At 33.3% G+C, this 13,250-nt stretch overlaps 1 protein-coding gene across 1 annotated transcript in view; it reads right to left on the minus strand.

Annotated features, from left to right (window-relative positions):
* Position 1: 1 nt before the first annotated feature.
* LOC146170396 (NACHT, LRR and PYD domains-containing protein 13-like) overlaps positions 2-13,250 on the minus strand; it is a 33,207-nt gene continuing 19,958 nt past the window's right edge. The window contains exons 4-17 of the mRNA XM_083388686.1: positions 12,107-12,180; positions 11,736-11,829; positions 11,124-11,159; positions 10,559-10,603; positions 10,394-10,432; positions 10,123-10,179; positions 9,774-9,833; positions 9,304-9,468; positions 8,591-8,692; positions 6,849-8,524; positions 4,191-4,382; positions 1,968-2,147; positions 1,138-1,237; positions 2-81 (exon numbers count right to left, since the gene is read on the minus strand). Coding sequence (XP_083244812.1) covers positions 2-81; positions 1,138-1,237; positions 1,968-2,147; positions 4,191-4,382; positions 6,849-8,524; positions 8,591-8,692; positions 9,304-9,468; positions 9,774-9,833; positions 10,123-10,179; positions 10,394-10,432; positions 10,559-10,603; positions 11,124-11,159; positions 11,736-11,829; positions 12,107-12,180 — 2,900 coding nt within the window. The remainder of the gene's footprint in view (positions 82-1,137; positions 1,238-1,967; positions 2,148-4,190; positions 4,383-6,848; positions 8,525-8,590; positions 8,693-9,303; positions 9,469-9,773; positions 9,834-10,122; positions 10,180-10,393; positions 10,433-10,558; positions 10,604-11,123; positions 11,160-11,735; positions 11,830-12,106; positions 12,181-13,250) is intronic.

A 13,250-nucleotide genomic window follows, 5' to 3' on the forward strand; every position in this document is an offset into this window, starting at 1 on the left:
GTCAGGGGTTTCCAAACTTTTTGCGACCTCGCACCACTTGGACGCTCTGTATTGCCACGCGTACCAATTTTTGCAGAACAACTAAAACAACAGAATTAGTTACGTAACAATTATAATAGGCTTCGGTATTATTGTTTTGTAAACAAAACCAGATAAACAAAGTATAAAGTTGTGAATCCAACGGAAGCTACTTGCGTACCACCTAAAAAACCTCCGCGTACCACAGGTTGGGAACCCCTGGTTTAAGTTATTAAATGTATGGGCGTCCCTTAGTGTTCTGCTCAATAAAACACTGTTTGTATTGTGTTACGTCATTACTAGATTGCAACACAATGCGAGAAGTTAGTCGGCGCCTGATGTAAAGTGTGGAGTGAGCAACATGATTCAGGCAACAAATCGAAACTTGTTGTTCCCAGTTAAGCATTAACCACAAAGGTCAGGGTTACAGGGAGGTTGGGCCTGTGCTTGCTGCGGGTTCCACACCGCAAATATTTACAATATACCACATGTTTTACGCCTTTGCGCCAATTCCACAATAAAATGTGCGTGAATGAAAAGGATGGGAGCCGATGCACTTGTGACAGCTACCCACAAATCCGCCGAGAGTGGCGACGGGGCCCGGGGCTGCGGATTGTAGCAAAGCACAACGAAACCACAGAGTGACAGAGTGACTAGCGACTGTTAATGTGCTACAACAAAGAGAAGGCGTGCAACTAGCAAGTTTGAAGCGTAATATGGCTTGCCCTTTCTAATGCTTAAGGCTGTCGAGAGATATTTGGTATTTTTAGTTGTTAATTTTCGCATACTGTTAATCCTCTTCATACAAATGTATGTATACGATTGGAGTGCAATAACCAAGAATTAACTGTTATGACGTAACAATTGCTTAGTGTAGCACGTTATGCGGTGCTTGGAACCAGTTGCAGTATATTAGTTATGACGTAATAATCGCCAGGGTCAATGTAGTTGCCCCATGTTTTTAAACGCAGGTGGCGTGACCCCTCGTTCCCAAGGAATAGACGCCATTGTTATAAGGTAAATGTAAAATATATGGTTACAAGGAAATGTCACCAACCGGTTGTTTTAGTTTCTTGATTGACTTGGCCAACGTTTGTATCGCAGCATTTGAAAGCTCACAATCCTCAAGTTCCAGCTTCTCAATATTGTGGATGGCAGCACATATTGCTCGAGCACTCTCATCATCAACTTTGTTGTCGCTAAGATTGAGTGATTTGATCTGTGGGTGAGATGAAACTTTGGATTTAATAAACATTTTAAACAATCATCAGCGCCCACTGGTGGCGGACATCCCCTATAACAAATAAAGCAAATGATTGTTTAAAATGTCGCGCCCATTGTTGGACACCCCCGACACACCCATCGTGGTGCCTTTGGGTGGCGATAAAGGGGCAATTGTTGCAGTTTTTTAATTTTTTTATGTTTTTTAACTTAACCTGTTTTTTGTTAGAGTTTTTTCTTTTCTACTTTAACTTGAATGTGCCAGCGGCTTACCAGGATCCATGAGGCGAATATTCAAATTACTGTAGCGACCAAACGCATTGGAAACACTTTCCAAAGTATTTTACCACACAACTTAACCCTTAACCTTAGGGGATAACCTGGGGTTTAGAAGACAGTTTAAGAGGATGCGTAGAATTGTAGCAAAAATTTCCATTCAATTAAGACAAGTGAAATATTATTATATATTGAAATGTGAACCGATCTAATGTGTGCTTTACAAGTGAACTCGTATCATGTTGGTTGACGAACGGCAGGGAAGTGACACAAGACTATTCAATAAATTAAATAGGACACAATATGGCGACTAACTAATGTTTAAGAAGAAAACTTTAGGCATGTTTAAGAAAGAACAAGCAAATCAAGTTGTGTGACTGCTAACTTGTTGTCTTAAAATTTGAATAAAAGATTAGAGCTGCCAATATATTATAGTAACATTATTGACTCACTGGTTTATGAAGTAGAGCAATGGCGTAAGCAAGTTCTTGTAAATCATCACTTTGTATTTTTGATGAACGCATATTTACTTCATCAAAATGTTGCAAGCAAAGAGACAGGATTGCCACAACACCAGATCTTGGTAGATTTGATTCCAACACAACAAATTCATTGAAGTTGAAAGTCCTTGACTGAAAGCAATATTAAAATGTTACACTTGTACCTCTACAAATATGTTTGACAGAGTTTCTAACCTGGACGTAAATATTTTGCTTCACTATTCCAAATAATAAACGAGAATTACTTGATGCCAGATAAAATGTCACAATATACACCTCTAGAAATATGCCTGACAAGATTTGTACATAAATATAGGACATGAATAACATAAATATTTAGCCTCGCAATTCCATAAAGTAAACGAGAATTACTTGATGCCAGATAAAACAAACAGGCGATTTCAGGGGCAAGTATGTGTGTAACTTGCTTAGCCAAGTGTGACGCTCTATAGCGAGTAATTATTTGATCCATTTCAGACACAACATTAAACATTGCGTTTTCTTTATATGTTAATTTTGAATTGTAAACTGCCAGGTCATTCAAAGGACTGCGATCATTTTGTTCACAAAGTTTTACGCTGTTACGCCAACAGATTTTTCACTTATTTTGCTTCATAACAAATTATGTTTTACAAAAGCAAAAAAATACTTTGATTTTTATGATCACTCAGATAATTGTGATAAATTCGGACACAACCAGCGGCAAACAGTCAAGGAACGACCAGCGCCTTTTGAGGTTTGAAAATGTAGGCAACACACTCCACGATTAATGCGAAATGAAAAACACATCACATTTTATGGCAATTCCATCCATGTAACGTGTTGCGCCACGCAATGCAACGTTTATAAAGTAAAAAAGAAAAACCTTAGACTTTCCTTTTCAACCAATATATGTTCCTGGGGTTGCAAACCCACCGAAAAGAAGCCTGGAGTTTTAGGCGAGGAAACGCATTGACCACAAAGATTCGCGTAAAGCGTTTTATAATAGCTTGTTTATATCGTAAAAGTTTGTGAAACATTCCATAACCTTGTTAAGAAGTTTATTATGTTTGCAAAAATTTGAATGCTAGTAGAAACAATAATGCTCACACCATATCGCGTTAAGTAAACAAACATTTATCTGATTTAAGTTGGCATATTTTAATTTTATAATGCAAGGTGCTCACGACGCTTTGGTTACAGAAAACACATAATGGGAAGTATACTCAGATTTCGGTTAAGCAAATCAGTTTGGTAAGTCGGTAATCGCCAAAAACTGTGTTGGATTGCAAGCGACCCATTATTTGCTTAACCCCCTGGGCTATCACACGAGCAAATTTACACGGACATGTTACGACGTATTATACAATAGTGATGAAGAGCCCACAGCATGATGGATCCAGTCAAAAGAATGAAAATGTCAACGTCGGAATAAAACACAGTTCGGAATAAGACTAAAATACGACCAATACCTAATCGTCGGAATAATACCTAATTGGAATAAGTCGTAAATCCGTCGGAATAATACCTAATTGGTAAAATCAGGCCTACTTTAACTAACACCAAACCCTACCTCAAAGAACATCACTAAATCCTCTTAATATAATAATTTCAATACTAACCATAATTTTAAATCCACCCATTACCCACCACTAACCACAAACAGGGCCCAAAAATCCCCCCCCCCACTACAGTTTCCAGACCTTAATTTGGCCATTTAGGCCTTATTTTGATGAATTTAAGATTTATTCCAAAAAGTTAAGGTTTTATTTAGACGATTACTAGAGATCAACCGATATAATTCGTTCTCGCCAATACCGATCACGGATTTTGAACGCTTTTGTCAGTCGATACTTGATACCGCTACCGATTTAATGGAAGACAGTTAAAATTAGAAAAAAATTGAAACAAAGTTTAAATAACATTTCAGTAATTTACCTATATTTATTTAAGTTTCATTTGCTTATTAACGTGGCATGATGCTAGACAAAAAAAAAGGAAAATTGTTTAGTTTTTAGGAAAAAATTTCTATATCCGACTTTTTTAGTTAATAAATAATAAATATCGGTCTAGCTCTAATTAATACCATGGTAAGACTACCCCCATAGTTGCTTTTTAAAGTAGTGTGGAATTGTTGTATTTTGTTTAACCACGTAAATTCAGGTAGATTTTTTAATTTATTGCGCTTATTGTCACCTTAGATTTGTTCACAACCAGTTTTTCCATCAGATCAGTTTCATGATTCCCAATCACGACATCACCATGCTGGGATATTTTGCCTTCATGGATCACATATGAAGTCAGGATAAGCTGATCAATGTTGCACTTGGACAAAGCGTCTATTCCTGACTTGCCGATAATGTTTCCAGTAAGATCAAGTGTAGAAAGCTGAAACAATATAAAGCAGTGACAGTAGACTTTCATGTCAATATGTAATATTTTATTGGTAAACATTTCATAATGCTCATGGTAAATAGAATAGTATAAAACAAAATTGAAACTAAAATAAATGTCAGACCCGTTTATTTGATAATTGCCCAGCAATGGACTTGGCACCCTTTGTAGTTATTCCACAGCCAGATAATTTAAGACTTTCAATATTTGGCAAAATATTAGCAACAGCTAGAGCACCTCCATCACCAATTTTATTATTGGAAAGATCAAGTGTTGAAATCTGTAAATAAAGATAATGTATGCGATATTTCAACATTGTTCAATAATTTTAGGTAACAAAAATGGAAAAATAATGTTAAAAGTAATAAAAAGTGTTCAATAAAAACAATAGATATTTATATATATTTTTTAACATTGAACCTTAGTATGTAATAACTTTGTAGCAATGGAATTGGCACCCTTTGTAGTTATTCCACAGGCAGATAATTTAAGATTGTCAATATTGGTCAAAATATCAACAACAATTTGAGCACCTTCATCACCAATATCATTATTGGAGAGATCAAGTGTTGAAATCTGTAAATAAAGATAATGTCTGCAATATTTCAACATTGTTCAATAATTTTAGGTAACAAAAATGGAAAAATAATGTTAAAAGTAATAAAAAGTGTTCAATAAAAACAATAAACATTTATACATATATTTTTTTTAACATTGAACCTTAGTATGTAATAACTTTGGGGCAATAGACTTGGCACCCTTTGTAGTTATTCCACAGCCAAATAATTTAAGACTGTCAATATTTGTCAAAATATCAGCAACCATTAGAGCACCTTCATCACCAATATCATTATTGGAAAGATCAAGTGTTGAAATCTGTAATTTAAATTCAGTATTAATAGAAATTATCAGTGCAAAAGCAAATTAGGAAACATATAGTTCAAATTTACTGTACTATACATGAATTGTATAAAGCGACACTGGATACAATTCAACCTTGGTACTTTCCAGTCGAAGTGATTTCATGAAAAAAAACAATCCTTTTCCTTGAAAGTGATTTATCCCCAAGTCCATGAAATCACTTTCCAATTCAGGTTCTAATGGAAATAACACCAAGATTAAAACTAATTAAATGTAAATGATATTTACAATCATGCAGTTTAACTCTGATGTGTTAAAATTTAAAATATAATTCCAAACTTTAAAAAGTCTAAATACAATAAATTAAAAAAATGGTTGGTGATATATAAATGACAACTAATATGGGTAAACAGCAAGAATAACTCACAATAAATATTCTACAAGAAAATACTAATTCAGCAGGAAACTTGGTAAAACAGATTTTATCTTTATAAACTCTAGTGGTTTTAATTTATGATGTCATTATGACAATCGTAGTAATGGTTTAAGTTAGTTTAAATATTGTTGAAAATCATAACAAAACTTTGGATGTAGCCAAGTGCATATCGCTGTTGTAAAACATTTATAATGCTTGCAGTAAATGTGATCTCATTTAAAGAGTTGGTTTTCTGGTGACCAATTACTTGCTGATTGTGATAAACTTTGCCTTATTGTTACTAAGTATCAATGAAATGTAATTGGGCAAGCGGCCAGCATATTTTGCCAGCACAAATAACTCACTTAAATGCATTAAGTTTCCAAAATAACACCCATCGTACATATTGGACTCTATCGAAGTATGCTAAAGGTCACTCAAGGTCAACCACAGCGTAACGTTTAATCATAGCAAGACAATAGTTGCAGTTGTAATGTTTACATCTGAATATTACCGACTGATAAATATACAACGTTTGTGACCAAGTTCAACTACAACACAACTATGCTTACAAAACTTTTAAATGTATGGAAACATTTGTATAGAGTTCATTTTGTGCATGCCACAAAATGTGTGGAATTGTAATACGTAACTACACAAAATATCATCTTGATTTACCAATGTGGTAAATTATCTTAAAATTCCCACAATATGGTTTTCAACACCATTGTTTCAAATTTTAGTGATTGGGTTATTTACATTTAGTTAATCTAAAAGTTAAGAAATTTGCCATTCATTGCTGTTTTGTGACAAAAAGATATCTTATGAATAACCTCTCAGCAAAATGGAATTAAAAAAAATAAATAAAACTATACCAGGATTTGATATTTTTATTAATTATATTTAAAAACCTACTATTCTAGAATATCCAGTTATTCTTTTGTACCTTTTTGCTCATTAATAAAACAGTAAGTAAAACACATTATAACTTTAAAGTTTTGCTGTAAACGTGTGTCTGTGAAAAACCCAATAAGGATTGTTGTTAACTTACAATAATGGTGGCTAATCTAACAATAATGACATGGGTTATAAGCACCGGTAGGTAAATAAATGCAAATTAAACAGAGATAAATTCTACAAATGGTGGAATAATTACCTTTATTTCTGCTTATATCAAGGGATACAGCTTTGATTGAGAGCAGATAGACAAGACTGGGGACATCAGATGGTAAGACGCTTCCTTGAAACTTGATTTGACTCGGCAAGTACTCAGCAATCTGTTTATCGAGCTCTGGATCTCTGAGCTCGTTCAACCAGCCACTGATGGTTATAAGCTTTTTTGTGTCAGTTGAACTAATTTGATGCATAAATTGAACTGCAAACTCAACTAATTTGGATCTTTTGGCCTGACATATCTGATGGTTGGGCTCACAACTGCATGCGGTGAGAAATGAACTAACTGTTAAGTTCAGTGCAATGTTGAAATACCCGAACATGAATCTTGACACAACTTCCCATCGACTTTCAGGTAACTTAGGAAGAATGTTAATAAATTCACTGAGAGTGGAATAAAACACCAAGTGAAGAGCTGAGAAGTTTTCTTGCAATAACAAATGTGTGAAGCTTGTTCGTTTGAAACCTTCCAGTATTTTCAAGCTAACTTTATATCTGGAATCAACATAGTGCATGAGAAAGGCATCTGCATCACTTTGATCCATGCCTACATCACAAAAGTCCTTGGCTGTAAATACAAGATCTCCTTTTTTAAATCCATTCCATGCCAAAAGAGCAATTTTGCTTAAGTGGGCATGTTTTTCCCTGGTGTGTTCACTTTGGCAGAAATACTCCAGAACTTTAAAAAAAATATAAGTGAGGGATTCTATTTCCAGCTCTTTACCTTCTGCAAAATGTATGTTTATGACATACATGATGATTATGCAGAGAGCAGGAACGTGACACAAAACAGCAATGTCTCTCTTTCTTTCCAAATAAGTCATTACTAATGTGACCTGTTCTGCCATTTCACAGATTTGTTCACAAATATTTTTTTGTGAAGCAGCTGAAATACCTCGAAGGTTAAAGACTGATGTTGTTTGGATCATTTTAGTCATATTGTGAAATTGACCAGGCCTACAAGTGAAAACTTTTATGGATTTTTTCCAGACTTTAGCTTTAAACAGCCTCTTTAGATGAACATCAGCTGTTGCTATTTCATCTGATGGTAATGGCTCATCTGTGAAGAAAGCATCAGTATTTGCTTCATCCAAACCATCACATACAAATACAACATTTTCACCGTCCCCAATTTCTTCCATTAAAGACTTTTCTGTAGTTTGCTCATGTCGAAATGTGATGTCTGTTCCATTTAAACACATTTGTAGAAGTGTAGTTTTGGTTTCAAAGTTGATTTCCCGACAAAACACAAAGAAAATGTATTTGCATTTTGGAAAAAGCTTTTGCTGTAGAATCATTTCCACTATCATGCGAGTAAGAGTGGTCTTGCCAATACCAGCTTGTCCGATAAACACAATGTTATTGCCGTTTCGGTCGATGTAGTCCTGTCTGGCTTCTTCAGAGGCATGTTGTCTTGCGTCTGACTCTGCTTGTTTAAAAGCCTGATCTATCGCTTCACTGATGCCAAGGCTTTCTGATTCAACTGATAAAAGTTGCTGGAAATCTTCTCGTTTGTTGTAATGTCCTTCTTTATTGAGTTGTTCGATAGATTTTGGTTCGTTTTTAGTTAATGCAACAGGCACCAGCTGAATTGGCTGGTCCCGATCAAGTTTTATCGGCATATTTCTTATTCCTGATATTAATTTCACATGTTTGCGCAATTTCTTTTTTTGTTTTGCTCGCCAAACTATAAATAAATATTAAGCATAACAACTTTTGATTAGAAAATTGATGTAAAATCCACTTAACTTACTTTTGTCTGGAATAAATTGCAAAACTCTAGTTAATAAAGAAGGTCCTGGTTGGTCGGCCAAACTTTGACGAACATTTGCATCTGGTTGTTCGTTATTTGTATCTGAAAAAAGGCATTTTCTGATTTAACACAATTAAAAAAAGTAGCTTGACTTCTTTACAGAAACAAGAAAAGTAAGAAAAACACTTAAAATTAGCTGATCTGACATTACTGCTAAGGAAAAAATCATGCCTTGCTATTCCAGGATAGTTGGTTTTCAATTTAAAATAAACTAACCTAGAATAGTGAAAATCGAATAGGTGTGGGTAATTCTATCGTCAGTGGTTCAGTTTAAATACCAACATGATCAGATTCTTATTGTTTGGTATAAAGTCAATATATTTAAAAAGACAAACCTCACTAAATTATACGCATATGTACTTTTATCCGATAATAATTGATTTATTTTTTCTCAAATTTTGTTGCAAAATTTGAAATTTACTGAAGTAACAGTTGCAATGATAAAAGAAATAAAAATAAATTATTTCTAACACACAAATATTTTCTATAAGCATTTACATTTATTTTTCTTTATTATGCAGTAACTAGTTATATTTTCTTACTTTTGTGATGATGTTTTTGGAATGCATTGTTAAAGATGTATATTTTAACAGTTCTACCTTCTGTTTGCACTTAAACATTTATTAATGCTTTTAACTTTTCATTTTACTTACTGCTTGTAGACTTGGGTTGGTCTGAGTCAGCAGATTTGCTTTGTGCATTCTCTTGGTAATAATGGTAATGATTCCCAATATTTTGCTGTTCTATGTTGGTCACATGTTTTATAATATGATTCCCAATATTGGAATGTTTAACATCGCTGCCTTGTAGTGAAATACCTGGATGGTAGTTATAGTTAAAAACTTGTGTGAATAAATCTCATTAGTTACAAGCAGATGTAAAACAATAACTGTTGTAAAACAAAGTAATGCTTCAGTATAAACTCAAGCTACAATCACATTGTCACATGCTTTTCATAAAAAGATTTAAATTTTAAAATAATTTGACTGCATCGCAAGTCTTACCACGATGTTACTCAAATAAACTTTGACGCTTTAATAACATTCGTTAAACAGAGTGCCCTTTAAACTACGATAAAATAAAAAAATATCAATTGCAATTACTATTTCACCACACGACTTACCAACAGTTGCCTGTTTTTTTATTTCAGTGTTTTCAGTCTTTCCAATCTGCTGGGCAGTTTCTTAGTAAAACATTAAAAAAAAAGTTTGAATCATATTCTCAGTTAGGTCAAACAGTAATGATAAATTGTAACTCAGCACTGGCCAGGCTAATAAGCCACATGTTTTAAACCAAATATAGTTGGAAGCAATGCTGCTTTGTGTTGCAGTTAAATAGTCACAAAAAATGCATCAGTAAAAATAAAATATTTTTGATGTTACATGCATGTAATGGATGTAATGCACCAACAAATATAAATCAAGGTTTTATGTGATTATTTACTAAATAAGTAAACCAGGGAATACACGCACCTTCTGCTCTCCTTGTGATTTGCTTGTCTTTGGATTCCACATTTTGATGTTTTGAGACTGAAAAAAAAACATGGTCACTACTAATAACATGTGGTGTATTATGCTCAAAAACAATGCACTGAAGATATACAGGTATGAACTAGATGTTGCAGATGTGTGTCTTTATTTTGCACAGAGAAATAAACAACAGAAAGATTATCAAATAGCAGGGATTATTTGAAGCTAAAAATCACGGTTTTATCTTTGCCGCATTGCAACACAATATACTCACCTGTTTGATTTGTGCTTGTAGATGGCTCAGACCTTGCATCTGAAAATTTACAACTCAATAAGCTTTTTTACAATCATTTAGATTGGAGGGAAAAGTCAAAGAATAGATAATAAACAAGCTAAAAAAAGCATTGTACACAAAAAGTGAATTCAAACAATTTCTTACTTTGCGCTTGCTGGAAGGTTATGTGATGGTCTGCAATCAACCCAGCTAAATATATTTCATTGTTATTAGTGACAGAATGTTGAAAAGGGGATATATTTAACTAATAAATGATGTCTAGAACAATTGGTAAGCAAATAGATGGCTATAATCAGTGTTGCTCTAGCTATACACAATTTGGGTTGTCGTTCGACTTGATTGGGTTGCCGATGGGAATATTTTTTTTTTATATCTAAGGATTTTTATTTGATTTATTGAAGTTCTGAGTAAGTAAATTATCCATACTTTTTAAAATTGAGTAAGAAATATGAAGGTTATGGCTCATATCATAAAATTTGAACTTATTTATGTTAATGTCTTGTGTTTCGTTTGCTTACAAAAATCAATATGTTTAGAATTTGTGTCGCCATTTATAAAGGTTGAGAAACACTTCCTTAAATCCATGTTTCATAATTAAAAATAAACCTAATAATATTTTTTAAGTGCAAATACCAGTTTGTTTACGGGTAGGACAAAACTACAAAGACTAAAAGTATAAAAGCTATAAAACGATAAATTATCTTGTTACCTTTTTTCAATCCTCTTCTAGCTCTTGAACTCTGATCTGCAGAACAACATTTGATTAAACTATACTTTGTCATCAATACTAACAAGCCGAGTTTATTTCTCTGATGTACTGATTTCTAAATATCTCTATTACTTATAACTAGCATGATTTCTTTAAAAAGTTTAAATTTGTTAAAATTACTTTGGGTTAAAATCATATTTTGTAATTTTTTTGCTCTTTTCAACTTAAATTACTACCAACCCTGTTAGCTAAACAATTTTCTAAAATAATCAACGTCGCTATTCTTTGGTATTTTATGGTTATTAGTTTTTTGATATTCCAAAAATATCAACTTTATACAACAATACGTGGTTTAAATCAAGTTTTTCCTAATAGGTCAAAATGTTTTTAAAACAATTTTTTAGATCAAAAAACACGAAGGACAAATTTGCAATGCAATATTTGTTTATTTCTACAGGAAAACTATATAGATATGTTATTTTCAAATCAACTTATAGGCAAAAATATAAGCTGAAAATTACTGATACCGATATATTGGTAAGAAAGGAATATGAGCCGATAAATAAGTTTGTCTTATTTAACAAACAGAACTAAAAAAATAATTAAACCAACCTTCTTGTTCTACTTTTTCCACCTCGCGTAAATCGAAAGAGCGTTGGCGATTTTGGTGATGGGGTTGTCGATAAGTTTTGACAGAATATGTAGTCTGGACAATATTAAGTATATTAAGTGCCAACTAGACAGCTTTACTAGACAACTTTATCAATTTAAATGTTTGTCTAAATTAGTTGATTTTAACTTATAGCAAACATACAAGTAGTAGTTGTAAGCAAATTGCAAAATAAACAGTTAAAACAAATTGGTTGGCTTAAAAACTAGTGTATATAAAATCCACTTGGTAGATTTAAATATTATCATGAAGTGAAGAGCTTAATACACTTTTAATTTAGGATTTTTAGTGGAATTAATACAGCAGTACTCACCGAGGTTCCGGGTGTTTCCGATTCTTCCGCGTCTTGCGATTGGTCGCTTCCATCGCTGTTATTCTTGCCACTTCCTGCAAACATTTTTACAAAACCTTTACTGTTGGGATAAAATACTGTACTACATTATTCCTTGGTGCAGATGTGTTGGCCAGTATCAGAGAATGCTCACAGTTTGACAATCATGTTGGTCAAAGAATCAGCCAGAAAACCAAAAAGTGGGAATGCGTTCTTATTTAAATTAGACCCATTTTCAATTGCAAAAAACGATTATCAATTATAGTTTATTACAGACCCGCCGAGACATTTCAGGGTTTGGTTTTCATAGGCGTACATAAAAAGTTTCCGAACCCTGAAATAGGTCAAGCTTATAGGCTGATATACGATTTTGACGTTCAATATGATTATAAAACATCAATCCAAATCATGTGCTTTTAATCTATCGCAACCAACATAAAACAAATTTTCATTCAGTTAAGTATAATGAATCGATGAGGCTTATGTTATAAATTAAAGCAATTAAACAAAATCTGAGTATGTCACAAAAAAATTGGAAGTCACTTTACTTAAAAGGTCTTTAAGTATTTTACGACTTTGTCGTATAACTTAAGCACCATTATAATTGAGAATTGCTTTAAAATAAATGTGTAATAAGTAGGTTTGGCAAGCACTCGTTTTGAACAGTCGAATACTCATATTGGAGGAAAATGTTGTAATTTTTATCAGGCTTGTTTTGTGATATGAGTTCTTTTTTATAACTTTTTTAAAGAATTCAAATATGAAATGGTCGGGTCTACCTGATGCAAACACAATCATGTTCTGTGGTAATAACAAAGTGTTTGGAATAGCAAAGTAGATTTATTTTGTTTAGTTTCGTCTTTTTTGAGCCTCCCAGTCTGTTTTTTTTTTAGTTGCACCACACAGTATAAACTCATTGGCTTTATTTTACTGTGACATCACAATGGTATACGATGAATCGTGTTTGTCATAAAAGAAAACACTAGTTGGTGTATACCCTGATTGCATTCAACTACCTTCCCGCCAGAGATGTTTGGCATGATATGCTTGCCCAAAATCACGCCAGTGACGTCATTTGGCGTTATAAACCGTCTTACATTGGCGTAGTAGAATTTCAACCCCAGAA

The sequence above is a fragment of the Ascidiella aspersa genome, chromosome 1 (assembly GCF_963924565.1).
Source record: "Ascidiella aspersa chromosome 1, kaAscAspe10.2, whole genome shotgun sequence".
In the NCBI taxonomy this organism is placed as follows: Eukaryota; Metazoa; Chordata; class Ascidiacea; order Phlebobranchia; family Ascidiidae; genus Ascidiella; species Ascidiella aspersa.